A 25,186-nucleotide genomic window follows, 5' to 3' on the forward strand; every position below is an offset into this window, starting at 1 on the left:
TGTATTCACACCAAGCGATGTAACATGAAAAAGCTTTGTCCGAGTGAAATACTCCAATTAAAAAGCATCAAGTGGCTTGTGGGAGGCTGTTCTGCACTGTGCACTTGTGGTGACATCTCCAGGGGGAAGGGTGGGATCAGGGGTCCTGGGTTCTTGTGGACAAGACTTCTCCTTGCTCTGTGCAATTCCTGATGAGAGCATCCAGCAAGGGGGAACAAACCACCAGTGTACCCAGTATGGAAATTAATTGAAATCTTTTCTTTTGGGGTAAAAAAGTATTGAAGTCTGTGAGTCTCCACTGCTTGTCCTCTATGACAAGGGCTGACTCTGCCAGTCAGTTCTGAGCTTATCACTGCATGTGGGAAGTGTTGGGTGAAAAGTTAGTGTGTGGGAGTCAGACGACCAGCCATGTGCTTAACAAGGTTGCCAGACCTTGCTAGCTGTGAAGCAATGAAAACAGTAGCTGGGATGTGACAGAGTATAAGGCATTAAAGGAAACCACAGGTCTAACTGGCCAGATGCTGCCTAGGCAAGGCCTCTGAGGATGAGGAGGGTGAGTACAGGGAGTTACCAGTGCATGCTGGCCAAGCAGAGCTAGATACATGGATCAAAGAGCACTGAGGTGGCTTTCCCCAGAGCATATTAAAGGCAGTGGTTAGGGAACCACAGCCAAACCCCTCCCTTGAACACCAAGGCACAGGCTGAGGAGCCCATGGTGCACACCATGCTTAACCCACACCCTCCCCAGCTCCTACTTGTGCTGCTCACATACCCTACATGAGTGGCACCTGTGAAAAGTTATGAACCACCTATGTGTGCAAGGCATGGGGAGGGGATTTAACACCATCCTCTCACCACATTTCATTGACCTGGAGCTGCTCTACAAAAATTCATCAGTCCTTCCACCTTCTTCCAAAGGAAGATCTTAATTTTTTGCATTTCTAGCCTCCAAAATACTCCAAAATTACAGCTTGGAAAGGTTTGGGTGCTTCTCAGCAACTCTGAAACTTAATGCTGCCCTCTCACTTGTGATGACTTCATTTAACAAATGGCTCATGTATAAGAAATGTTGATAGTCTGGATCAGGTAAAGATTACATATTCTTTCCCTTTCCCAGTTTGCTGAAATAAGAAGAAAACAGGATAGGAGAGATAAAATGTATTTAAAACATCACTTACAATTTACAAAAAAACATATTATGTCTTCAAGTAGAAAGATATGGCTTAAACCTGAGAGACATTTACATCTCCTTTACAGAGCATAGGCCCCTCCCCTGTGTGCCAGCAGCCACTGGGAGAAATGAAAACTGGAATAAATCCCAGGCTGTAGTACAGGTGTACAGACCTTCCCAAGGGAAAAGCAAACACTTGGCAGGACCAATTCCTACACAGCTCCATCCTTCTGAAGAAAAATGGTTGTTACTGGTCACAGTCCCAGTGGCTACATGTCCAAGACACTAAAAAGTCCTTCAGCCCCCATGGGGATGACATGCCCTCGCCCACAGACAAGGGGAGGAGATTGCCCTATTAGGCTATGGCAGGGCAAGAGTGGGGAAAAGGAAAATCAAAGTGCCCCTGCCTCTGTTATAGAAAGGTACTGATTGTAATGACCAGCAGCCCCTGACCATGGTGGTGGGCATGGTGTGCTCTTGGGGATGGAGGACAGGAGGTAGTGTGTGCAGAAGAGGCTGGTCTGACAGGAGAAATCTGGGCACCTGAGAATGAGGAGGACTGGAGGATGCTCAGATGTTTGCAGCATGTGTGGAAACAGGGCTTACACGACTGCCCTGTGGGATGCCAGTGGTCTCAGGTAAATGGTGGCTCCCTTGTGGCTGCTGCATCTCACCACAATGCACAGTTTCCTCATGGCTGCCACTCCATCTGTGCTCTCCTGCACCCCAAGGATCCCTGACAGCCGTTTCAATGTGAGAAAAGTTGTAGAGAGGATGGTTGGTGCTCCTGTCCAGCAGGGCTGCGAAGGCAAAAGGCTCCTGCTCACCAGGTGGATCTGAGCCCCCTCCAGCTGGTGTCCCCAGCCTCGTCGAGATGGCAGGTCCACGTTCCTCTGTGCCCATGTCAGGCTGGACAGCAGGCATGTCACTGAGTTCTGGAAAAGGAGACACACAGCAAGCTACCAAACATCTGCATCTGTTCTGTCAGCCACTGCCAGCAAACAGAGCCTGTTGGAAAATGCATGCAGCCCAGGCTGGGTCACAAGTATTAGAGGGGACATCTGGAGGTGTCAGCCCCAGCCTCTGCATGAAGCAGGCCAATTGGAGTGAGCTGCTACGGGGTCTGGGGCTGAGATAACCCAGACTGCATCCTTCCTCATAACCTTCCTCATAAGCCATCACCAACCCACCCATCAGGACCTCGGTAGTCCCACAGAGACCCCCTGAGCAGGATGCAGCTGCTCTCCTTGCCTTGCTCACCTTTGACTTTGTTGTAGGTGCCATTCTCTATCACTGGGTTACCGTTCTGGGCACAGCAGGACAAATTCTTCTCTCCAAACCTGCATGGGGCAAAGCACCTGGATTAGGTCACTGCCTGCTGTGGTGTTTCTCACAGCCCCCTGCTGCCTTGGACAGCTCTTTCCTACTTTGTGAGGGCAGGTATTTTGGGATTTTCTCACGTCCTTACTGAGAAAGGACTCAAGTGCATGGCTGATGTTTAAGAATCCAAACTTTATGTATGCAACAGCATTTTGAAGGCAACCTTCTAACTAAGCCCTGTTTTCTAAGCAAGATTTAAGAGCTCCAAAGCCCCCAGAATGTTTACAGACACTGTTTCTAAAACAGCCATGGAAAATTAAAAACTATGATTCTGGTGTGCTCATAAACCTGACAAGACCACACAGGGCACTGAGGCACTGCCAATGACCTTTCAGCCCAGGAGGGCTGGGGATGCCCTTGTTGCAAGGCCAGCCCAGAGGAGTCTGTTATTTGGTGGGACCAGAAGCATCCACAGAACCCTGGGAAATGCACACAACATGAACATGATCCTGGAGGAACTGGGCTGGCAAGGTCTGGTGGTGGTACACCTTCCTGATACCTGCAGCCTTGAAAACAAGGTGAAAGCAGGACCTGAGGGGAGCAGAGCAGGGGAGCAGGGGAAGGAAGGCAGGGAGGGAGCCGTTTTTCCTTGGGAAGGGAAAAGTCTGGATGCCCAGGAAAAATACCTACACAGCTGCTAGTTCATCACTGTCAGACTGGTACCAACTAATTTTTTCACCATCCCAGAGCAATATTAGCACTTCAACCTTTTCCTATGCCTAAGCAAGTCACAGTTGCTCTCTAAACAGCCCAGAGTTCTCACACAGGGGCTTCCCAGACTTTCTGCTTACTTTTCTGTACTGCCAGCACTCTGGAAAAATACTCCCCTGGGCTGGCTGCTCTGGTCCTCCCACCCACCCACAGCCAGCCAGCTGAAGAGCTGAGCCCAGCCCATCCTGCCTTTCTGGGGCAGTACTGGGATGAGAGCATAGGCATGTTCATCAAACAACTGTGGCAGAGCAGAACATCCAGCAGCCAAACCCAGTCAGATGGGGTGAGCCTGTTCCATGAACCCCAGATTTCCTAATTATCTTTGACAGAGTGGAAAGAAACAAAATGTGGTGTCTGTGACACAGTCAGACATTTTTGTGTGGAAGGATGGATTTCCTGTGGGGCTCTGGCATGTGTAGAGAAACAGGGGGTACTCAAATATGAACACTGGGAGCTTTCCTAACAAATCAGTCCAATGAAACATTGTTAAATAGTAATAACAGAATAATCAGTTCTTTTCTCAGCCCATAAGCTTTGATAATTGGTTTATGTTGCCACTATAAATCCACCAATTTTCCACTAAATCCTGAGAGCAAACAGTGCCTGAGCTGTCAAAATGGAAAGGGAAAATGAGAGCAAGAAGGAGAAACAGAGAGGTTTTGGAGGACTTTCTGGGACTTTCTTCCATTTCCAGAAGGGAAAGCTAGTGTTCTCAAGTGTAGCTTTAACCCTTCAGGTGACCTGAAAGTATCCTTCCTTCCCTCCACCTGGCACAAAAGATCAGGTTAGGATGGCCATTAACAGCTTGGCAGTTACCAGTGCAGAGCAAAGATGAGTGAGATGAGGAATGCAGAGGTCAGATCTGTCAGGATCCACATGGTGTTATACTGCCGTGGAGTCTGGAAGAAAACAGCAGAGGTTGTTTCCACCACCAAGAACCACAAAATCGGCAAAAAAAGTTACTCAAGCTCTTTCTTCCTGCTTGAGTATGGCCATTCAGCTGCCTGGTTTGCACCTGCAGTAACATCCCTTGGGTGTTTAAAGCCTTTGGTAGCATTTCAAAGTGGCCACTCATCACTGGGTGTTGGTGCCAAATCATTCTCCTTCAAAAGAGCAGGTCTGTTGTGTAGCCAACAATATTGTACCATGTCACAGTGAATGCCACAGAGACCTCTTGTTTGTACAAGCAGGACTTGCACTTCTCTGCTTTGCCCCAATAATAATGTCAGCTGATGGCATCTCATTTTCTCTGGCAAAACTGCCCTTTACTGAACACCACAGACTGCCTGGGGTGGCTCCCTCTTTAAGCCTAAGAGCATTTGAAGATTCATCCTTAGACTGGACCTCCACCCAAGTTTAGAATTGACTGAAACACTGCAATTCTCTGGAGGGGAGCACTGTAAAATCTAATTCAGAACTGTGAAGCCAACTACTTTAAGTCCTTACAGAGACTCTGGTGGGACCAATGCCCAGCTGCTTCTTGGTCGTACAGGTTGTCCAAGGCAGAATAACAAATAGAGAAATTATGTGAAAATTCCTCCCAGTAGGAAGGCTTATTTATTTCTGTGGTTGTTTCCCTTGGACTTGTGTAACAAGACCAAGTTTACAAGGGCAGTGGGATGCTCTGGGAAAAGATAAATTTCTGTTATCAGTAAGGTGCTTCAAAACCTTAGAAATGGAAATCCTCATGCATCAGCTTTCTTCCTGCACAAGTCTCAACATGACTTCTTTTCCCTTATCTCAAGACCTAAGGTGATAACCCTAACAAGCAGGGTGCTTCATCCTGAGCCAGGAGAAGAGAGAAGGGGATGGTAATGCCTGTAGTGGCCTTGAGGTTCCAGGTAAGCCAGGTTTCTGGCTCAGGTCCTTCTTATGCAAAGGGTCCTCAAAGGATGCTTTATCCATGTGTGAACTGGCCCATCATCCCATGACCATCCCAAACCTGTTTCCCACCCCTGAGACAGAGAAGACCTCCACTCACCATGAGGAAGAGGGGCTGGCTGAGATCCTTCAGCAAGTGGACAGCATTGGTGGTCACAGAGTGTGCCCCAGAGCACCATGCCAGGGAATAGAGCCATGGCTCGTTGACCACATAGAAGTTGGTGGTGATGTTTGCCTCAGCATATTTCCTTTAAAAGACCAAAAGGCAACAACCTTCATTGAGCAAGGAGATTAGCACTTCCTTCGGGCTTACTCAAGGAGATTCAGGAAGATCATGGGAAATGGTTGTAATCTTCTGTAGGAAGTGCTTACTTTGGGACCTAGATAAGGAACATAAAGGAAAGCCAACCAGCCAATAATTAATCATTAGCAATTGGTCAATATGGAGTAGCTGAACAGCTGGAAACAAATGCAGATAAAATGCCCAAGAGGTCAAAACCTTTCTAATCCTTCTGCCATATGAATCAATGTAACAAGTATTTGTAAAGGAGGCTGTAGCCAGGTGGGAGTCAGTCTCTTCTTTCAAAAGGCAACCAAATTATTCTGTTCTACCATTCTTTCAGCATGGTAGATCTTCAAGCAATAGAACAAGAAGAAATGGACCCAAGCTTTACCAGGAAAAGTTTAGACTGGATATTAGGAGAAAATTCTTAATGGGAAGGATTATCAGGCTTTGGAATTGGCTGCCCAGGGAAGTACTGAAATCATCATCTCAAGAGGTATTTAAAACATGTGGACGTATCACTTAGGGACATGGTTTAGCAGTAGATTTGGCAGTGCTGGGATAATGGTTGGTCTTGATGATCTTAGAGATCTTTTAAATCTAAACCATTCATGTTATTTTAAAATCTTCCCACAGTGTGTTGCAAACCACCACAGAATCACAGAATAGCCTGAGTTGGAAGGGACACAGAAGGCCACAGAGTCCAGCTCTTCAGTCAATGGCTCATGTAGGGATTGAAGCCACCATGTTGGTGCTGGCTGGAGCACCTGAGCTGGTTAGAGCAGCTGAGCTAATCTCTGAAGCTGGCCACACGAGTTTGTTTTGGTCGCTCCACCAATGCATCACTTCTCAAGCTATAAACTATTCAAACTTAATCTGAAGGAAATTCATTCTTTGTATAAAGGTAATGTATCATTGATATCAGCATTTATAAATCTACCTAGGACCTATCCAAGGTTTACCTAAATGGATCTGCCTGTGAATTTTTATAGCCTTTCAGCCTGGAGAAAAGAAGGGTCTGAGGAGACCAGCTACAAGAGGGCTGGAGAGGAACTTTTTACAAGGGCATTGAGTGACAGGACAAGGGGGAATGGCCCTAAACTGAAGGAGGAAAGGTTTAGATCAGACATTAGGACAAAAATTCTTGAATGTGAGGGTGGTTGAGACACTGGTACAGATTGCCCAGAGAGGTTGTGGACTCCCCATCCCTGGAAGTGTTCAATGCCAGGCTATGGGGCTCTGAAAAACCAGGTCTAGTGGGAGCTTCCCTGACCATAGCAGGGAGGTTGTGACTAAATGATGCTGAAAGTCCCTTACAACCCAAACCATTCTGTGATTCTATGATTCTACATCCTGTGACAATTATAATTGAGAAAACATAAACATACTCTTGTCCAAAGGATTAACATTTTTCATTTCTTTTTCATTTCAACTAGACTTCAACAGTTTTGTGCATTCAAAAAAGAAAAAAATCCTATTTACAAAAGGACAGCTAGACAGATAAAGCTGGGGTTTTTGGTGGTTTGTTGGGTTGTGTTGCCATGTGAGAGTAGCATTTTGAGAACTCCTGCAATGAATGTGGAGCCTTTCATCATAGAAGTTACATTTCAGTGTGTGACATGCAACAGAGTACTGGTAGTAACAGACAAGAAGTGATGTCTCCAATACACTGGCTACAAGAGGGTGATGTTCAGTCACCACAGCACTATGCACTCCCACTGGTGTTTGTGGAAGAGCCATGGGAAGTTAAAAAGTTGTTCATGTTCCTTGATTCAGTGTTGGTGGGACTGGGGATGGCACAAATAAAAAGACAAGAAATCAGGATACAGCTGTGGTGTTCTTACCAGAACATCCTCAGATCCTGGTCAATATGGAATTGAGGACAGCCAGATTTAATTACATTATATGCCACCTCTTAATCAACAGCAGGAGTGAACTGCAGTTTGTCACCCCTAAATGCATCAGGCATGGCTACTTGATCTGAACAACCTATTCCCCAAATACTATAGTCTCTAGAACTGGTCACTGGAGGGAGACATTGCCCCATGCATGAGGCAAACATAGTCCAGCTGCACCCCAAAGATTGTACTTGGGGCTGAAACCTACCGGATATCCTCACTGGACATGTCAGTGTAGACCAGGTTGAGTTTGACAATTTTGTGCTTTAACAGATCTTCTATTGGTGCCTTTCTGCCCATCGTGTGCTGAAACCCAGGAGCAACAGACTGAACAAAGGACCTCACACTGTGATGCAGCCACAGGACCTGCAGGCAACAAGAGGAACCAGTGAATTCTCAGCAGAATTCATGCCCCTAATACGCCCCACTCTTCACACAAGCCCAGTACTGATAATGTCTTGAGGGACTTAACCCAGCCTGGGTTTGATCATTGGCGTTTCTCCCAATGATCAAATAATATTCAGATACAGGGTTATAATTTGCAAGTCACTTTTATCAAAAAATAAGCATCCACTGTTGCTTGCTTATCCACTTGAAATCAGTGAGTATGTTTCACATAGCCCAACAAAAGATGCAGTGTTGAAAATTAATGAAAAGACAGCTTTGGTTTATAGAAAAGGCAACCGAAAATATTCTGTTCTACCATTCTTCCAGCATGGAAAAAAAGATCTTCAACAGATACAGATCAGCATAACTCCCCAAACACCAATGGGTACATAACCTGATTCCCACGAGTTTAGCATTCATCCACTGCCAGGGGGAGGAAGGCAATAAACACTCACAATTTATTTTAATTTAAACCAGGAATTTTGATGTAATATATAAAACAAGCATGGGAATAGACTGGCAATTATTATATTTATGAAGGGGTTCTGTTTAGGAGCTATGGCATCAGCTGGTATATACACTGCCTTTTTTCCTCTGCTGCTGAAGGATTACACCATTGTCAATCTTCTGAGGAGCTAATATTAGGAATATACTCCAAATGATGCCTTTTAAATCCAGCGAAATGCAACGGGCCAACTTTATGCAGGTGAAATCATGCAGAGTATGCCCCAAAGTCCCAACGAGGAGAGCAAGAAAATATGGATATGGATATGGATATGGATATGGATATGGATATGGATATGGATGTGGATGTGGATGTGGATGTGGATATGGATATGGATATGGATGTGGATGTGGATGTGGATGTGGATGTGGATGTGGATGTGGATGTGGATGTGGATGTGGATATGGATATGGATATGGATATGGATATGGATATGGATATGGATATGGATATGGATATGGATATGGATATGAGTGAGGTCACCCTACCAGATGGCGTTTAATCTTCGACTCGTTGAGGATGACGTCCAGGACTTTGCGCAGCCACAAGTTCCTGTAAGGATGTTTCTCTGGAGGGCGGTAGAGATCAAATATCACAAGTTTATTGTGGCTGTCTGCGAGGCGCAAGAAACTGCTCAGCGTGTAAATGGACTGATTCATTGCCTGCTTTCGGTCTGCCTTGGACAGCGAGCCCATCCCTACAAAGGGCTTGTTCTAGAAATAAATGGATATAAACAAAACCAAAATCAATCAGGCAGCTTGCTCTGGGAGTCAGCTGCATCTCTAAGAAGGAAAAAGTTTGATGTCAGTCCTCAACAGCTGGGGATATGTTATTTTGCTTGTTTCTTCTACATAAGAAATGGGGGAAGTTAACCCATGCTGTGAGGACATTGCTTCTGGGACCTAAATTGCTTAGTTCAAAGCTAGCTCTGCTGTGCTTCTCTGTCCCACCTTGTAAGCTCTAAATATTTTAAACAACACATTGCACAAGTAGCTCTTTTCTTCTTTCCACAGCCCATGAGCTCTGCTGCTGCCATGGTAAAGTGACACAAGAACATCCACCAGCCAATTGTTACAGGTCTCCTTAGCCTGAAGGCAAAGTGGACAAAGCAGAGACCCAAATTGAAGGATTTACACTGATTTGTTTGAGTTTTGACTCAACCAGCAGTTCCTCTTCTAACACTGATGCTGTTAAATAATAGACAGCTGGTGTCTCCTTTACATCCAGTTGGTGATAACCATGAAATCATAGAAAATCTCTTCCATGGATCGGAAGGGCCTTTTAAAGCTCATCTAGTCCCAACCCCTGCAATAAACAGGGATGTGTCCAACTGGACCAGGTTGCCTAGAGTCCAATCCAATTGACCTTGAATGCTTCTAGCCCTTCATGATGCTTACCTTAAGGAACCACTTTCCAGCATTCAGTTTCTTCAGGGCATCCCAGGAGAAAAATGAAGCTCCTCTACCAGCATCATTAGGGTAAACCTCTTGGATGTTAGTTGTCCTTGTCAAGGTGTCATCATGCATGAGGAAAGGAACCCCATCATAGCTGCCAGAGAGCAAGAGTTCAGGTCACCTGGGGAGCAGGCTCATTCACAGCATGAGCAGACTCAAGCCACGTCAGAAGAACATCTGGGCCACTGTGAATGCAGCAGTACAGCCTTCCTTAGTGCAGAAAGTGCAATATGGAGGGATGCTGAGGCTCAAGACACCAGGTTATTTCCAGTTTAAATACTTCTAGGGGATCTCACAGAAGTCATGCTTGTTTGTGCCTCAGTTTCCCTAGGGGCAATGTGAAGGAGGTGACCTTTTTGCCGTGCTAACTCCCTCAAAAATGGTTAGTAACTTATAGTTGAAATTTCTTTTTGCTGACATCAAAGTGTTTCTGTGGTTTTTAGAGGACTGAATAATGAATGCATAGTGACAGAGATGGATAATTTTCTTTTACAGAAGGATCTAGTTTAGCAGAATGTCTAAATGTTAGTGTTTTTCTCATTCAGTGCCTGGAACCAGCTCATCCTGCATAGAATGTTAGCATTTTGTGGCAATGAGTTCACCAAAGGCAATTAAAGATCTAATAATTACGGCAATGCTGTCACAAATTCAAAAAAACTCAATTTTCTGTTGTTTTGTAGACCTGATATAACCCTCACTGTGACCTGGAAATCAGACCAGAGCAGGGGCTTGTTCCTGTACTCTTGCCAAGCATTTAAAACACTGTAAAAATAACGATTGTCCAATCAATAGCTGCAGCTCATTGACTTTCCTGAGAACAACCATGCCCTACAGCCCCTGCCACATGACAGCTGAGGGGCCCTGTCCCAGGCAGCAGTGAAACCCAGCTGCCTGGAGCTGCATGTCTCCAAACACAGCTCATAGAAGAAGCTGTGTATATTCTGTGAGATGTGATGTTTTGCCCTCACCTTATGGCAACATCTGTTTCAAGACCATCCCCTCCATGCTCAATTGTCTTCAGAAACGACATCTCAGTGTTTTCTGGTGCCAGCTGAAACAAAAAGGCACATGAGCAGATCATTTTCAAGCACACTCTGGAGGACCCTGCAAATATTTCTTGCCTCTTTGTAACATCTCTGTTTTTTATTAAGGGAGCATCATTATATTGTTAAAGTCTACTGTTTATTTTCTTCCCCTTTGGCCAAACCCATCATGCAGAAGAGTAACAGAATCCTAGAATGGTTTGGGCTGGAAGGGACCTTGAACATCACCCTGTTCCAATTCCCCTGTCAGGGCAGAGATGCCTTTCACTAGTCCAGGTTGCTCAGGGCCCCCTCCAACCTGGCCTTGTCCCTCAGGAACAGTGTATTTTTGTAAGCAAAGCCATGCAGTGATGCCTTTGGCATGCAGTCCCAATGACCAGAAATGTCTTCCACTCTCCATGTATTTCATGGGAAGAAAAAAAAAAAAAAAAAACAAAAAAACAACAAAGAAACAACATTGAAGATGTTCACAAAAGTAGCAACAGAGAGGATGAAGAAATGACATAAAACAACTCCTTCAGACCTACCATTGGTGCTCCACGGTGTCCAATGAGGGCTGGCTTTGGTCCAAGCGTTCCCATCTCTCTGATGCAAGGAGAGTACATCCCCAGAGGTATCAAGAAAAGAAAGAGAAGGATAGCCAGGTATGGACCAACAATTATCACCTGAGTAACTGAAAGAATTTGAAGGAGGAAGGCTAGAGTTAATCCACATCGTAACAAACGAGTCTGCCTTGCCACTTAACTTTTAATACAGTCCTCCAGCTAAGGACCATTTGGGCTTTGTCTCATCCCTTTTTCCTTTCCTTCTTCCCCTAATTTTCACTTTCTCTTCAAACAATGCAGCCCAGGAAAACAAATTGGTGAAAGCAAGGATGCAGGCTGTCTAAGCCAGGACTGCAAGTTTTGTGCTTTAATTACATCTCATTATGCCTGACAGCAAAATAGAGCTTTATTTCTTTTTTTCTTTTGACATGATGCAATGAAATCCCCTCCATATGTATAAAAACAATCCTCAACAGAAGGATGCTAATTTTTTCATACTCAGATGAGAACAAGCACCATTTACAAGTTTCATTCACAATGAAGAAGAGTAGGCACCTCTCCTCCAACTGTTGCATCTCCTTACTTTAAATACTTCCTGGTTCATTCATATTGCTGCTAGTGACCTTCTGTGTGTGACCTAGACAATCCTACAGACCCTGAGAGCATGGACTTGCACCTCAGAAACTTGCAAACTCATTTTCTATGCTCTTCTCTGGAGTCTGTTGACACACTGCCCAAAAGCCCCAAGAGTCCTTCTCCTCAAGGACCAAAGCAATTCTGAGAAATGGGCACCTGGGAACCAGCACCTCTTCCTTGAATAGGCACCACCATCCCTCTGTGCCACTGGCTCTGAAGGAATTTGGGCTTAGGCTAAGATAATGGCCAAGCTAGGAGTACCACAGGCATGGTGGTTTATAGGGTCCCTGTGTATTCTCCCCCAGCCTCCCCAGCTGCAGTTCAACAAGAAAGGTCTTGAATAGGAAAAAAATAAGTTTTCACCAGTCCATTCTGTCTGTGATTTTTACAGCAAACCAATATCCAAAGGTGGGTGTCAGGTAGATAATTTTGGCTACATGGAGAGACAATAAGAGAAAAACAGCCACTCCCAGTCAGGTTTCTCTGCAGTTGTTCCTGGCATCTGGCTTTATCCTTACAACATTTGGTCATTCTTCCTAGAGGTGGGCAGGTACTTTCCATGAGATACCACTAAGAACTGATCAAAAAGTTATTTTCCCTAACTCAGCTGGCTTCTCCTGAGATATGCTAGTCTGAAGTGGTTTGTCTGACTGGAAATCCTTTTGTACACAGCAAGCAAAAATCAAGGGAACTGCCACTGGCTGCTTTCTCCTGCAGAGGGCTAAAAAAGTTTCATTCATGACTCAGAGCATGGGTGCTTCTGCTAGTTTCCTCAGTCTCAATGCAATCACTGCCTCAGTATAGGGCAAAACAATGCAAGGTAACATGCAAACCAGTAACACACTGGGACAGCAACAGGGCAGCCAGGCCCATTAATTTCCCTGGGAGATGCAGAATTTGAAAGTCTCCTCCAGCTGGAGTGCAGGTGTGGGGGGAAAGGGCTCCTGTGTGCCTCTTTTCCCATACTCATATATATAATTTATCATACAGGAAGCAGGAACCAGAGCTGCCATACCTTTCTTATCTGCTCTGATGGCATGAAGAGCCACAGGCCAGGCAAGAAGGACCATGATGGCAATTGCCCCTAAGTGGAGATAAGGAGCTGTGACCTGGCAAGGAGAAAAAAGGGATTTTAGTCAAAGGATGAACTGTGCAGATAGATGTTAACAATCTCCACCAGAGCTACAGCCCTTACACCTGGATGGGCTCCTGCTGCAGATACCAGCAGCTAACCACTCTCCCTCGCCTGTGCTGGATCCATGAAACACCTCAGGACTCAGGGGAGAGCTATGCACCCCTGGCCAGGCCAGGGAGGAGTGTGCCCCAGCCTAAGGATGCTCCTCAATTCTTTACTTTCTCCTAAATCAGATGAAGGGGACACAACTACCCTCCTCCATAAGGATACGATTGCCACTACTGATATGCCAAAATCTGTGAGCATCTTCCAGTTTAGCCCAATATAAACCATTCCAATCCAAACCCATACAGGTGATAGCTATCTCCACACAGCAGTTAAATCATTAAACTGATGTCAACAAATCAGAGGGATAAAGTGTGGTATTTACTAGCTGTGGTATGTAACCAACTGCTGTGGAATAATAGAAATAGATACATGGGATAATATTTCTAGACAGATACAGATTTGATTTAATAAATTTGATTTCTTTAATCCTAAAGATTAAACAAGAAGATCATAGAACAAGAATCACTTCTATGCTTAGCATAAACTCATGAAGCAAAAATACAGAATTTGAATGGTTGTTGGTCTAACACATTTTTCCTAAAAGTAGGCAAATCTGAGCTAGAAACCAGTCCATCATCTTCCCATGCTCATCAGAGCCCTGTGGCAAATATTCCAGCTAAAGCTGATGGTTATTAAGGTATGCTAGGGAAAAAACCCAACTCTCCAGATGTAAGCCTTTTCTATTTCTTAGTGCTGATGCTCAATTTTCTAAGCTGGAAGAGTTGAAGAAGGCAGCAGTCAGTGGGAGATGTTACTGCATGTGGCACTGTCTGCCCTGGACACTTGATACCAACATCTCCTGAGCAGAAGCAGGATTCAGCTGTGCAAGCAGAGGTGCCATCTGAGATGTCCAGAATACCTGAGATAGATTTGCAGGGCTAATGGACATGACACAGTATCTATAGGTGATTCATGTCCTTTGGCAACAGCAGTGGGAGGCCATCTCAAAGGGCATGGACACCTGAAATAAACAGCATCTATGGGGAACCCAAAGTCCTTCTCCTTGTCCACACCCCCTGGTGTGTGTCAGGGGGAGGAGAAGCTGGTGGTTTCTCATTACCTTTGCCAGTCCATAACCCAGTAGCTAGAGAACTGTAGAACAGGAATGTGCAATTAACCACACCCTACAAACACCACCACATCTTCAGTTCCTCTGCCAGTCCACTTGCACTGCTCTCCCAGCTTTCACAAGCACAAAGCCACGTAGGGGAGAGGTAATAGACCTAAAGAGCACAGAGTCATAGAACTATAGAGTGGTTTGCAAAGCAGCTGTGGAGTCAAAGGCTGCATGCTTCCTCCTTCCCCATGCACAGGGGGACCTGGATGCTCAGACACTGGACAGCACTGGCAGCTCTTGCCTCCACCTGCAGATCTGCTGGGAGTTGAGGAGGCCAGCAACCATGAGCTTTGACCTCCTGCATCCAGCACTCAACACCAGCATTCCCCAGCTGCTCCCCAAAAACCCAGTGTGCTCATGCCCCCAGGAGATTAAACTCTTCTGAGCCACAAAAGACTGAAACTGTGCTGTACCAGCAGATTGGGATGAGGGATGAGGGAGAATGTTCTTGCTCCAGCAAACCCACCAGCCTAAGAGGCCTGATATGTGTGCCCTGGACAGCTGAAATTTAACAGTAGACCTACATTTTTGGGGAGGGATAAAAAAGGGCTGTAACTTTCTGTATCTTTCTAAACTGAGACATGTTACATCACATAGCTTGAAACTCAGTCTCAGGCCTTGGCTTCCTTTCCTCCAACAGGAAATGTTAAGTCATAATAAAAGTTTATTTTAAGAAATGTACCCTGCTAACAGAAACCCTGTGAAGAACATCCACCATACGGAATATCTTCTGCCAATTGTCACCAAATACTTCTATAAACGAGCTGCTCCTTCAAGGAGACATCCTAACCCCTCTTACCTGGAATGAGAGGCGCACAGTTTTCCTGTGATCTCGCCAGAGTATAGACAATGCAAAGAGGGATGAGATACAGAACCCCAGCACGAGAAAAGTACCAATCTGGGGACACAAAGAAGACATAAATCAGCTTCAGCATTTCTGAATAGGGTGTGCCATCCATCTTAGTCATGGCTAATTTAAGCAGCTTGAAAAATTGTTTCAGATCTATGAGATTGACTGTGCCAGTTCAGAGACAGAGAGATCCAATGGGACTAGAACCAAATCCTCAATGCTATCAGGATGGCAAAGCTGATATCAGGAGCTGGGTACTCAACTAAGTCAGCTCTCAGGATTCTCTCTGCAATCAGTGGAGAAAGAGGAATTTCAGAGGTGATCCATTCCTGCATTATGATGGAATATGCCTCTCTCTCTATTGATACAGATGGAGCTCACGTTAAATCCCTAACCTGCAGATGGAATTCATCACTTCTAAACTCAGAAGTGACAAATTCCACCCAAAAGGGACAACAACACAACTTCCTTGTTCTATGAGCTGCCTTGTAACAGGCATCAGCGACAACAAACCTTCCCATAATTAAGAGATGAGAGTTCAATTTTTAACCAAAAAGGTGAGGCAGTGTCTCAGTCAATTCTTCAGCTTCTTGTTCAGTTTGGTACCAGCACTGTGGTAATGGCAGACACTTCTTGGTACATCATATTTCTGCTAACAGCTAAAGGCAATTGCACCAAGGCCCTAACCATTCTTCAGGGGATCTTCTATGGATCAATATTTTAATAATCTATCCCTAATCCCTTGCACCCAAGAATGCCTCTTTTTTATTATTATTAATTTTTTTCGTTGGTTGTTTTTTTTAAAATTGTTCTACAACCTTCTGGTTCTTCTGGAACCAATTTTTCAATAGCAAAGATCACTCTGTTTCCATCACTTAAATGAAGAAACACAGGATCAAGCACCCACATGTTCAGCTATTCCCTCCCCCTGCAGCCTTTGCAATCACATTGCATCCCACCATAAACTGCATAGATAGAGAAGCATTTTTAAATGCCTTGCATAGCCTCAAAAATTACCTAAGAAAGATTATTCTAACCCATAATTTTACTGCAACAAGTCCCTGATAATTTGTTTCTGTGTCTTCAAAACTCCAAAAGGCATTTCCCAAACCCTAGAATAGAACTATAAACTATAGAACAGTTTGAGTTGAAAGGACTTTAAAGATCACCTAGTTCCACCCCCCTGCCATGGGCAGGGATGCCATGCACTAGATCAGATTTCTCAGGACCCCATCCAGCCTGGCACTGGACACTCCCAGGGAACCATCCAAGGGCCAAAATGCACAAAGCACCAGGATGCCTTGGAAAAGCCATCTTCCTCTCCTGCAGAGAGAGCAGACACTTTTTCACTGCTGTTGGGGTCTGATCCAGAAAATCATGCAGTGCTTCTCATGACAACTTTGGTTTTGACTTCATGTTACCATATGTAGATATATCAAATATAGACACTTTCACCTGAATGAGTCACTGCAGGCATCTTTTGGAGTCAGTGGGGAAAAAATGTTCTTTGAGTGTGATTCATCTCCTCTTAATTTAGAGGCCTATGACCAGAGGATTCATTTGCTTCCACTGAGTGCAAAAAGAGTTTGAGTGATCCGCTCAGGTGGAGATACAATTTTCATGAGTATCTCAGTCTTGGTAGATTAACCTCTTCTCTCTCTTCCTTCTCTCTCATAGTCCAAGAGGTTTTTTGTGCAAAGAAAAACCACAGACTCAATTAAAAGCATAGATTAGAGTTACCAGAAAGCCCTGACTCTCCCCACCTTGTGGCTCCAGTGCAGGTACAGCTGCTGACCTTCTGCAAGCAAACACATCGCAAGGACCTGGAAATCAACAAGAGATTGTATGTATGGATGTATGTATGTATCTTGGTGGAAGGTGGTGAAGTGTGCCAGTGAGGCACTTTTGGAATTGTTTTTTGCATTGGGAAGTTACTTTACAGTAGGTCTTCCTGCATAATGTCAAAGTTTCAGGACAGGTGTATGGAGAGAAAAGTTACATGCTACAGTAAAAATACTTCTGAAACAGCCAAGCATATATCAAGACTTCCCTCCAGGATCAAAGAAATTTTCCTGGATAACAGATAATTGAGCACTCCCTTACAATGACTTTTTGTGAGGAGAGACTCTGAAACAGGAATTATGGCCAGGGTCAATTATTATTGTAAAAACCAGTACAGCACTAACCTTGACTATTTTCTATGCATTTATTGTGATTAGAGGCATATCTACCACGGGAGAGAAGTCAGGAAATAAAAAATGCCCCAGAGCAGCACAGAAGTACAGAGCAGACAGTAAAAAAGGCAATTCTTCCACATTAACCACAGGGAATGTAAGAGACATCTCAGACCTGTCTCAGAGAAAAATGTCTTGGAGATTAAATGACTCCAGTTTTTTGTGGTTAGCACGTCCCTTCCACCTGATGGAGCCCTTGGGGAGGGTTCTTGTGAAGCATGCTGCAAACCTCAGCCAGCACAGAGGACAACCTGAGATGCCTTGAACACCAACAAGCCTAGAATGAGGCAAGTCAGGCCACAGTTCTCATGCACAGCTTCTTCACATAGTTCCAAACCTAAGTAACCAGTGAGTCTGGAGATTAATTTCACCTGAAGAATCACCTTGCTGCTGTGAAAATGCACAGGTCTGTGCTCAGGAGCCTAAATGCCTGGAGAAACTTCCCAACCACTGTAAAGGACCATTTCAGGACCAGTATCAACAGGCATCAGGGCTTAGAGGAAAGTATCTTTTAGTAGACATCAGTGCTCCACTGAGGAGGGTCATTTATGATGCAAGTCCCTCCAGACTGCAGGATAGTGGGATTGTATGAAAAGAAGATATATAGATTTGGGGAAAGAGGGGCTTCTCTCCTGAAACTCCACTGCAAGTAAATGTAAGTTGTGTTCTATCCATCTACAAACACACTCTCTTTCCAGGATCATGCTGATTTGAAGCAAGATAGAAGGCCAGGTTGGATGGGGCTTTCAGCAGCCTGGTCTAGTGACAGTCATTCCTGTCTATGGCAGGGGAGTGGGAATTAGATGACCTTGAAGGTCCCTTACAACACAAACCATTTTATGATTCTATGATAAACTCAGCAGTGAATACAAGTGCTTCTTGACACATTGGGTTCCTTTAATGGAATAAATGCACCCAGTACATGATTGAGTAACATGGGAGCAGTTGAGAGAAAACTGAAATACTGCTAAAGATCTTATATCAGCCCCATTTAAACAAGTTATTCAGGGTGAAAAAAAAGAAAGCAAAAAGCCACTCTGCTCCTTTGCTGTAAGTGGTGCTACCCAAAGAACTGGTTCTTGCATATAGTAAAGCCCAAGACTGAGGACATTCTGAGCCAGAAAGAACCCTCAAGGATCATCAAAGTACATTTTCTGGCCCTGTGCAAAATCACACCAAGAATCACACCATGCTCCTGAGAGTGTAGTCCAAATACTTCTTGAATTGAGGGCACTCAGACAGACTTGGTCCTGTGACTACTTCCCTGGGGAGCCTGTTCCAGTGCCCAGCAATCCCCTGGGTGTAAAACCTTCTCCTACTTTTTAACCTAAATCTTCACTGAGAGTTTTAAGGTATTCCCTCATGTCTTCTCACTGGTCTGTATACTCCAAATTGCTTCCACACACTTTCTGGGATTGTCTAATATAAGTACAGAGGCACAAAGGCTTAGGTGACCACTACATTTCTGACTAATCCTGCCAAGGTTAGAGTCAAAGTCCCTCTTGCCAATCCCACCATCTCCCAGAACCTTACAGCCTCCAACTCTTGCATTCTTCTCTTCTTTAAAATTAGGTGTGGAAGTGTCTCCCCTCCACCATCTACCTGCAAAGTGGTGATTCAGAGAAGTGGCAAGACAAGTGGATTCACTACAATGAAAATTTAATTTCTCTCCTCGTTTCTGATGGCTGAATTGACCACGAGGTTATGCTGCAAAGGGTGGTCAGCAGATGCTTAACTCCACAAGGACATGCAGGCAGGCACTCAGACACTCAGCTCACTGAAACATTGCTCACTTAGATGTTCACAGCAGCTGGATTCGGCTCCTTATATTCATTTACTTTATGGCAAAAAAACCCAACTTGTCTGGTACCCCAGACTCTTAGGGATGGAGTTTTGAGGCCACATTTTGGATTTCAGTGTCAATGTACTATTTTGAGTCCTCTCCATCTATGAATGAAGAGGCCACAATGCATCTGAACCTATTTACTTTGTACAGTCACAGGTCACCTCCTCAGAACCCTTAGAAAAAACGTGGTTGAACTGCAGAAAGGCAAATGTTATCTGTTGGGGTTTGAAAGTCTAAACAAGAAAAGATGTTTCTTCTCCACTGAGCATAAACAGTTCTGAAATTAGACATCTCAGTTTAACCTTTTAACCATAATAGGGATGAGAAAATTGTCTAAGAGAGTGATTGAACAATCAAATTAGATGAAATTGATGGTGTGAAAAAAATGGCAATGATGCATGTGGATGGAGAGCATCTTTGTCCAGACAGCTAATGCTCTCTTGTGCAGCATTTTCTTCAGCCACCTGTGTCTGGTGGGCAGAAGTCTGTATGCTTTAGTGGGTCACAGTAAGGTCATGGAAGCAGGCTTGCAGATTCCAGCTGGGTGCCATCATTGAGAAAGAGGGTATGGTGTTCACAAACAAAACTAGACCAGCCACTGGCTGATGCAAAATCTTTCTGCTCCAACAAGGGCATCAGGATGTACAGTTTTCTGATGTAATGGGCAAAATACCACCAGAAACCATCTGCTAGGTGAAGGTACTCTCCATCCAATACTGTTCAACCAGAACCTGGGATGTAATTCACCATGACAGAAACCTATTTGGCCATCAGTTATCTGAAATGTGTTAGAGCAACCCACTTATCATATGGTACCCACAGTGAATGACTTATTTAGATGTGGAAGGGCTGAGTTACACCAGCCTGTGAGGCTCCCAGTGTTTTGCCGGGTGGTCCAACAAAGCCTTCAGTGAAAGGGAAGCTCTGCAAACAGTGATGGAGGGGTGGATTCCTGGTAGCAGCCTCATGCCCCCAGCACCCTCTGCTCAGCATGGATGCACACAGCAGTCATGCTACAAAGGATGTGATGGCATGGTGATGCAATCAAGCAGGAAAAATGTCCTCAGAAATACCCAACAGCTTTGGCTGTGTCACCTCACAGCTTCATAAAAGCCTGAAGCAAATGGGTCTTCACTGCAGGGACTGCTCCCAGAGCAGAGGAGCCTCTGAAGTGTTTCTCCTGTTGTCTGATCCACACTACTTGCATTCTTTCAGGTTTATCCATGCTCCCTCTTCTGTGGAAGGCAAATGCTGTTAGCTTCATTAGACAGAACTGAGAGGCTTGAGAGGAAGATGTAGCTACATAATAAAGAGTGAGACCAGGACTGAACTAAACCATGTAGGACACCAATTTCAGCTCATATCTTCCATCTTCCTTTCTGGCTTTACTTTGCCCATCACCTGCCCTGACAGCCTGCAGTCATCACATTCATGGTGACAAAAACCTGAAAATGCTCTAAGAAAGTCCACTGCTTGGACACTGGCTGACATTTGGATCCAGATAGAGCATGACCAAGCTGACACTTCAGCCCCAGGGGTCTTCAGATTCCTTAAGCCCAGGAAATCCTGTAAAGGCAGTTTCTAGCATGGGCTGATCCTGAGGCTGACTCCAGATCCACAGTTTGCTGAGGAACTATCTCAGGTGTATCCATGTCACATGGGCACCTCTGGCAAAGTTCTGAGTTGCCCCAAATGGTATTGTAACCACTGAACTACCCACACTATTCCATAGCCTCTGGGAAAGCCAAGTAGGCTTTGCTGTCCATGAGCCCTTGAGCCACCATGGTGTTACAAAATCCTTCTAATTAATTACTGTTGTTTGCCCCTTTCAGAGCTCAGTTAGGCCACATCTCTTATGATGCTCTTGATCAGTGTGGCATGTCCTATTTATCACTTTGTGGTTTTTATTGCTAGCACTAGAATAAAAGTACCATTTATTTGTACTTCACCAGGAAAAAAAAGGAGCCCAGAAACCAATTGTGATAGGTACTGCATGGACAAAGCCAAAAGAGGTTCCCTGTCATGAGCAATTTGCAGACTGACTGTATGATGACACATCAGGGAATGGGTAAGAACAGCAGGAATGGATGATAAAACTAGTTGTCTTGGTCACAGAGGTGAGACAAAGCCATAACCTCACCTTCAGCACCTGGCATTTCCAAATGAAAGTCAAAGCAGGCTTGGGACTGATGGGGACTCCAGTGCCTAGAGTCAAAGTGAATTCTTGACCTATAGCTCTGGATGAAAAAGATGGAAAAACAGGTGCAAATCTGTCTTCATTTGAGAGCTTTCTTATGAGGGAATGATCAGAGGGAAAGTAAGTAGAAATTTTATGAAAATTTTGGGGTTGGTATGTTTACATAACTAAAGCAGACATCATATTAGAAAATTCACAAGTGAAGGTTTCAGGAACCTCTTTCAGCATAAACTTCAGCAGCATTTAGTATAGCCTCTGCCTGGAGAAAACCGTCCAGCAAAGCAGAGTGAGCCAGGTGATAAAGTTATGTTCTCCTTCCTCTAGTAAACCATTTTATCCAGGATTAGAAGAATAACTCAGCTATGATGATGTATCACCACCACTACACAATTCAGAACCCTGTATTTCCCTGCTGCCAAAGAAACAGTTTTTAGTTCTCCCTAAATCTAAATCCAGCCACTGCTGGATCAGCTTTCCTTGGGTTCAAGGAGTAATTGTATATATTTATCAAAGGGAAATCACTGAAAGATATCACAGAAATTACATTTGGATCAGACACTCCTGAGCTAAAACTGGCCATTTGCAGGTGGACACGGGGAGAAAGTACTGTAAGCACTCATTGTGCTCCAGATCATCTCCTGAATTTCACTGTCTAAGGATCACACAGAGCACTAGACTGAACTTTCACCTGACACATTAAAGCCACCCCTATGTTTGCCTTTCAGGACCACAAATCAAGGCCAGCTTACAAGGAGCATTACTTACCAGTAACAGTGAGATGTATGTGAACAAGAGTGCAGCCACAATCAGGATAAGAAGAGACCAGAGAAACCAGAAGCCCAGGTTCCCATAGTTATACCTAAAAATAAACCAATAAAATAATCTAAGAATGTTTTTTGTTAGCACATGGACTAGAGCGGACCAACAGTCCTGTTCCTTGAAATTCTGAAATTTTCTAAGCAATGGAACAAAGGCAAGGGAATATCCTACGCTGTAACATGCAAAAGTGATTAAGAGCCTCCTTCCCAAAATCCCTGATTGCATTAACAATCAGACTAAAACACATTATTATATCTTTCCTTCCCATAATATTTGAGCAGCTTTAATTTAATTTTAGGGGCCAGATTTGCATAACTGCTGCCTACATACCACAGAAGGAAAAGATGTGCATGAACCCTGATGAGTATTTCTTACTTCTGAACCTGGGAACATGGAATTCTCTTTCAGTGAGACAGCTGCTGCAGCTGTCTGATTCCAGCCACTACACTTCTTCTCATGGAATGGGGCAGAAAGGGAAGGGGGAAAGAAAGACTCAGAGGAGGAAGGAGTTATTTAGTCTCTTCCATTCACCATTTTTGTGATGATGATCCTCCCCTTTCTCCTAAATTCACATTTACACCTAAAAATCTTGTGCAAGCAAAGGCAGAGTCTCAGCACCTCCAGAGTCACTGGACATTCTGTATGCTGTAACCAAGAGTCTAAGGTACCAAAAAAATTGCTTTGTATCTAAGGTACCCTGTAGCACCACAGCTGCTCTGGAAGGTGCTCATCCCTTCCCAGTCATCATAGTGAGCTGCCAAAGGGGTGGGTGTGGAGGAAAAGATGTCACTTACCAGTCAAAGCTATTGTAGTCATTTTTACCTTCACCCCACGTGTACAGAAAGACCAGAGAAAGGCAGAAAGCTGCAACGAGCAGTGGGAAAAACATGCATTCCCGCTGGAGAGGGAGAGGAAGGACAAGCAGTCAGAGCTGTGGCCAACCCAGAGCAGTCAAAGCAAATGGCAGGTACTTTTAGGCTGTCCCTAAAAATATGTAGATTGGTGCTGGAATACTAACTGAAGTAAATATGCAGAGGAAATCCCATCCTGTCCCTCGTAACTAGGAAAATGGCCTCAAAAGCATACTGTGCACTACTTGTTCTCAGAGAAAATTTATGATTTCCCAAATTAATGGGATTTTAACCACCTCACATGAGAAGGAACTGCACTGCAGAGCAACCTTCTTTGCAATTCTTACTGCCCACTCAACCTTCATGTTACTTCCTTATTTTGATTCCATGGCTTCGAGGTGTTTTACTGGCCAGGAGAAGCTGGTGTGAAGTCCACATTTCTTAGCTGTGTGGTGGCACAGTCAAATTGAGCCTACCACAGAAGCTGCAGTTCACCAAGCACTTAGAGCAAAATCCAACAGCCCAACAGATCCCAGCGGGCTCCACATCCTGCTGGGCTGGGATCCCTCACCACCAACCTCTTGTCTGCTTAGACTGCCCTGCCCAGTGGAGCAACCTGAGCCTGTGCTGGCTCTGAGCTGGCCATGAGCTGTCCCTGAGCACTCCCTGAGCTGCCCTGAGTGTCCCAGAGCTGCCCTGAGCTGTACCTGAGCTGCCCTGAGCTGTCCCTGAGCTGTCCCTGAGCTGTCCCTGAGCTGGCTGTGAGCTGTCCCTGAGCTGTCCCTGAGCTGTCCCTGAGCTGCCCTGGGCTGTCCCTGAGTGTCCCTGATCTGTCCCTGAGCTGCCCTGCTTTGTCCCTGATCTGTCCCTGAGCTGCCCTGAGCTGCCCTGAGCTGTCCCCTGAGCTGTCCCTGAGTGTCCCTGAGCTGTCCCTGAGCTGTTCCTGAGCTGCCCTGAGCTGCCCTGAGCTGTCTCTGAGTGTCCCTGAGTTATCCCTGAGCTGCCCTGAGCTGTCCCTGAGCTGCCCTGAGTGTCCCTGATCTGTCCCTGATCTGTCCCTGATCTGTCCCTGAGTGTCCCAGAGCTGTCCCGAGCTGTCCCGAGCAGTCTCACCATGCTGCAGCAGCACTCCCCGGGCTGGGTGCTGTGGCGCTGGTAGCGCTTCCAGCGGCAGCTGTAGAATCCGGCCAGGCAGGAGATGAAGGGCTGGTGCTCGTAGCGCTGCAGCAGCCGCCGGCGCACCACCTTCAGCTTCCCAAACTTCAGCCTCTTCAGGCTGCTGCCAGTGGCCTCCATCTGAGGGGCTTTATCTCATCTTCCTCCTGAAACAAGAACACAAGTTTTACGGGGATGCTGTTAGGTAAGCTTGCCATATTCGAAAAAGGACAGAAAGTTTTCCCAAGCAGGTGCTGAGACCGGCAGGAGGTGATGCTGAGGACATCCCACCTAATTTTATATACCAAAGTGAGATGGCCAGCTGAGAAGGATGGTCACTGCAAATCCTCTTAGCAGTGGGACTCCTTGTTGTAACTCAGGCACTCTGAATCACCTTTGATGCTACCTCTGCCTCTACAGGGAGTTCTGGGAAATTAATTCATTAAGCACATTTCAAATTATGTCATATAAACCTGAATCTAGGATTAGCTTTGGGAATTATTCAGCATCACTGTGACCTATTTGAAACATGCTAGCAATTTAACTACCTCATGTAGAAAAGGAGCTAAACCCCCTCCCAGGTACACAGCTCTCTTATCCTGGCAAAACTGCAGCACTGCAGAGACTGATCCCTTAAGAAATAATTATCACCTGGCTGAAAAAACTTTACTTGGAACAGATTTTCAAGTGTAGAAAGACCAGCTGCAAAGATGTACATGTGGGAGATCTATTCATAATCATAATTAAAAACAAAGAACTTGGTGGTAAATTGCAACCAGAGTAGTTACAGTGAAGCAAATAGCACAGGGATTCATTCTAGTTGAAGAGTGGTTCACCCAGCAGGGCACTACCAAGACTTCAAGGAAAGATTTAGGAAAGCAGTTCCGTGTGGGCATGTAAAGAAGCCCCATTATACAGCTTTTCTTTGGAGTTGAGTTAGTCAGAGATGTTTTCTGTTGTGCTACAAGTACCATCACATC

At 45.0% G+C, this 25,186-nt stretch overlaps 1 protein-coding gene across 1 annotated transcript; it reads right to left on the reverse strand.

Annotated features, from left to right (window-relative positions):
* Positions 1-1,773: 1,773 nt before the first annotated feature.
* Positions 1,774-24,374, reverse strand: GDPD4 (glycerophosphodiester phosphodiesterase domain containing 4; the record flags this gene model as incomplete). The annotated part of the gene is made up of 16 exons (XM_079316464.1): positions 24,165-24,374; positions 22,995-23,098; positions 22,147-22,240; positions 16,868-16,927; positions 15,054-15,152; positions 12,910-13,003; positions 11,241-11,386; positions 10,639-10,721; positions 9,614-9,764; positions 8,705-8,929; positions 7,533-7,690; positions 5,244-5,391; positions 4,079-4,161; positions 2,358-2,511; positions 1,999-2,106; positions 1,774-1,890 (listed from the first exon to the last, which is right to left on the reverse strand). The coding sequence occupies exons 1-16, from the start codon at positions 24,345-24,347 to the stop codon at positions 1,774-1,776; spliced, it is 2,007 nt and encodes a 668-aa protein (XP_079172590.1). The 5' UTR covers positions 24,348-24,374.
* Positions 24,375-25,186: the final 812 nt, after the last annotated feature.

The sequence above is a fragment of the Erithacus rubecula genome (assembly GCF_903797595.1).
Source record: "Erithacus rubecula genome assembly, chromosome: 1".
NCBI classification, from domain to species: domain Eukaryota; kingdom Metazoa; phylum Chordata; class Aves; order Passeriformes; family Muscicapidae; genus Erithacus; species Erithacus rubecula.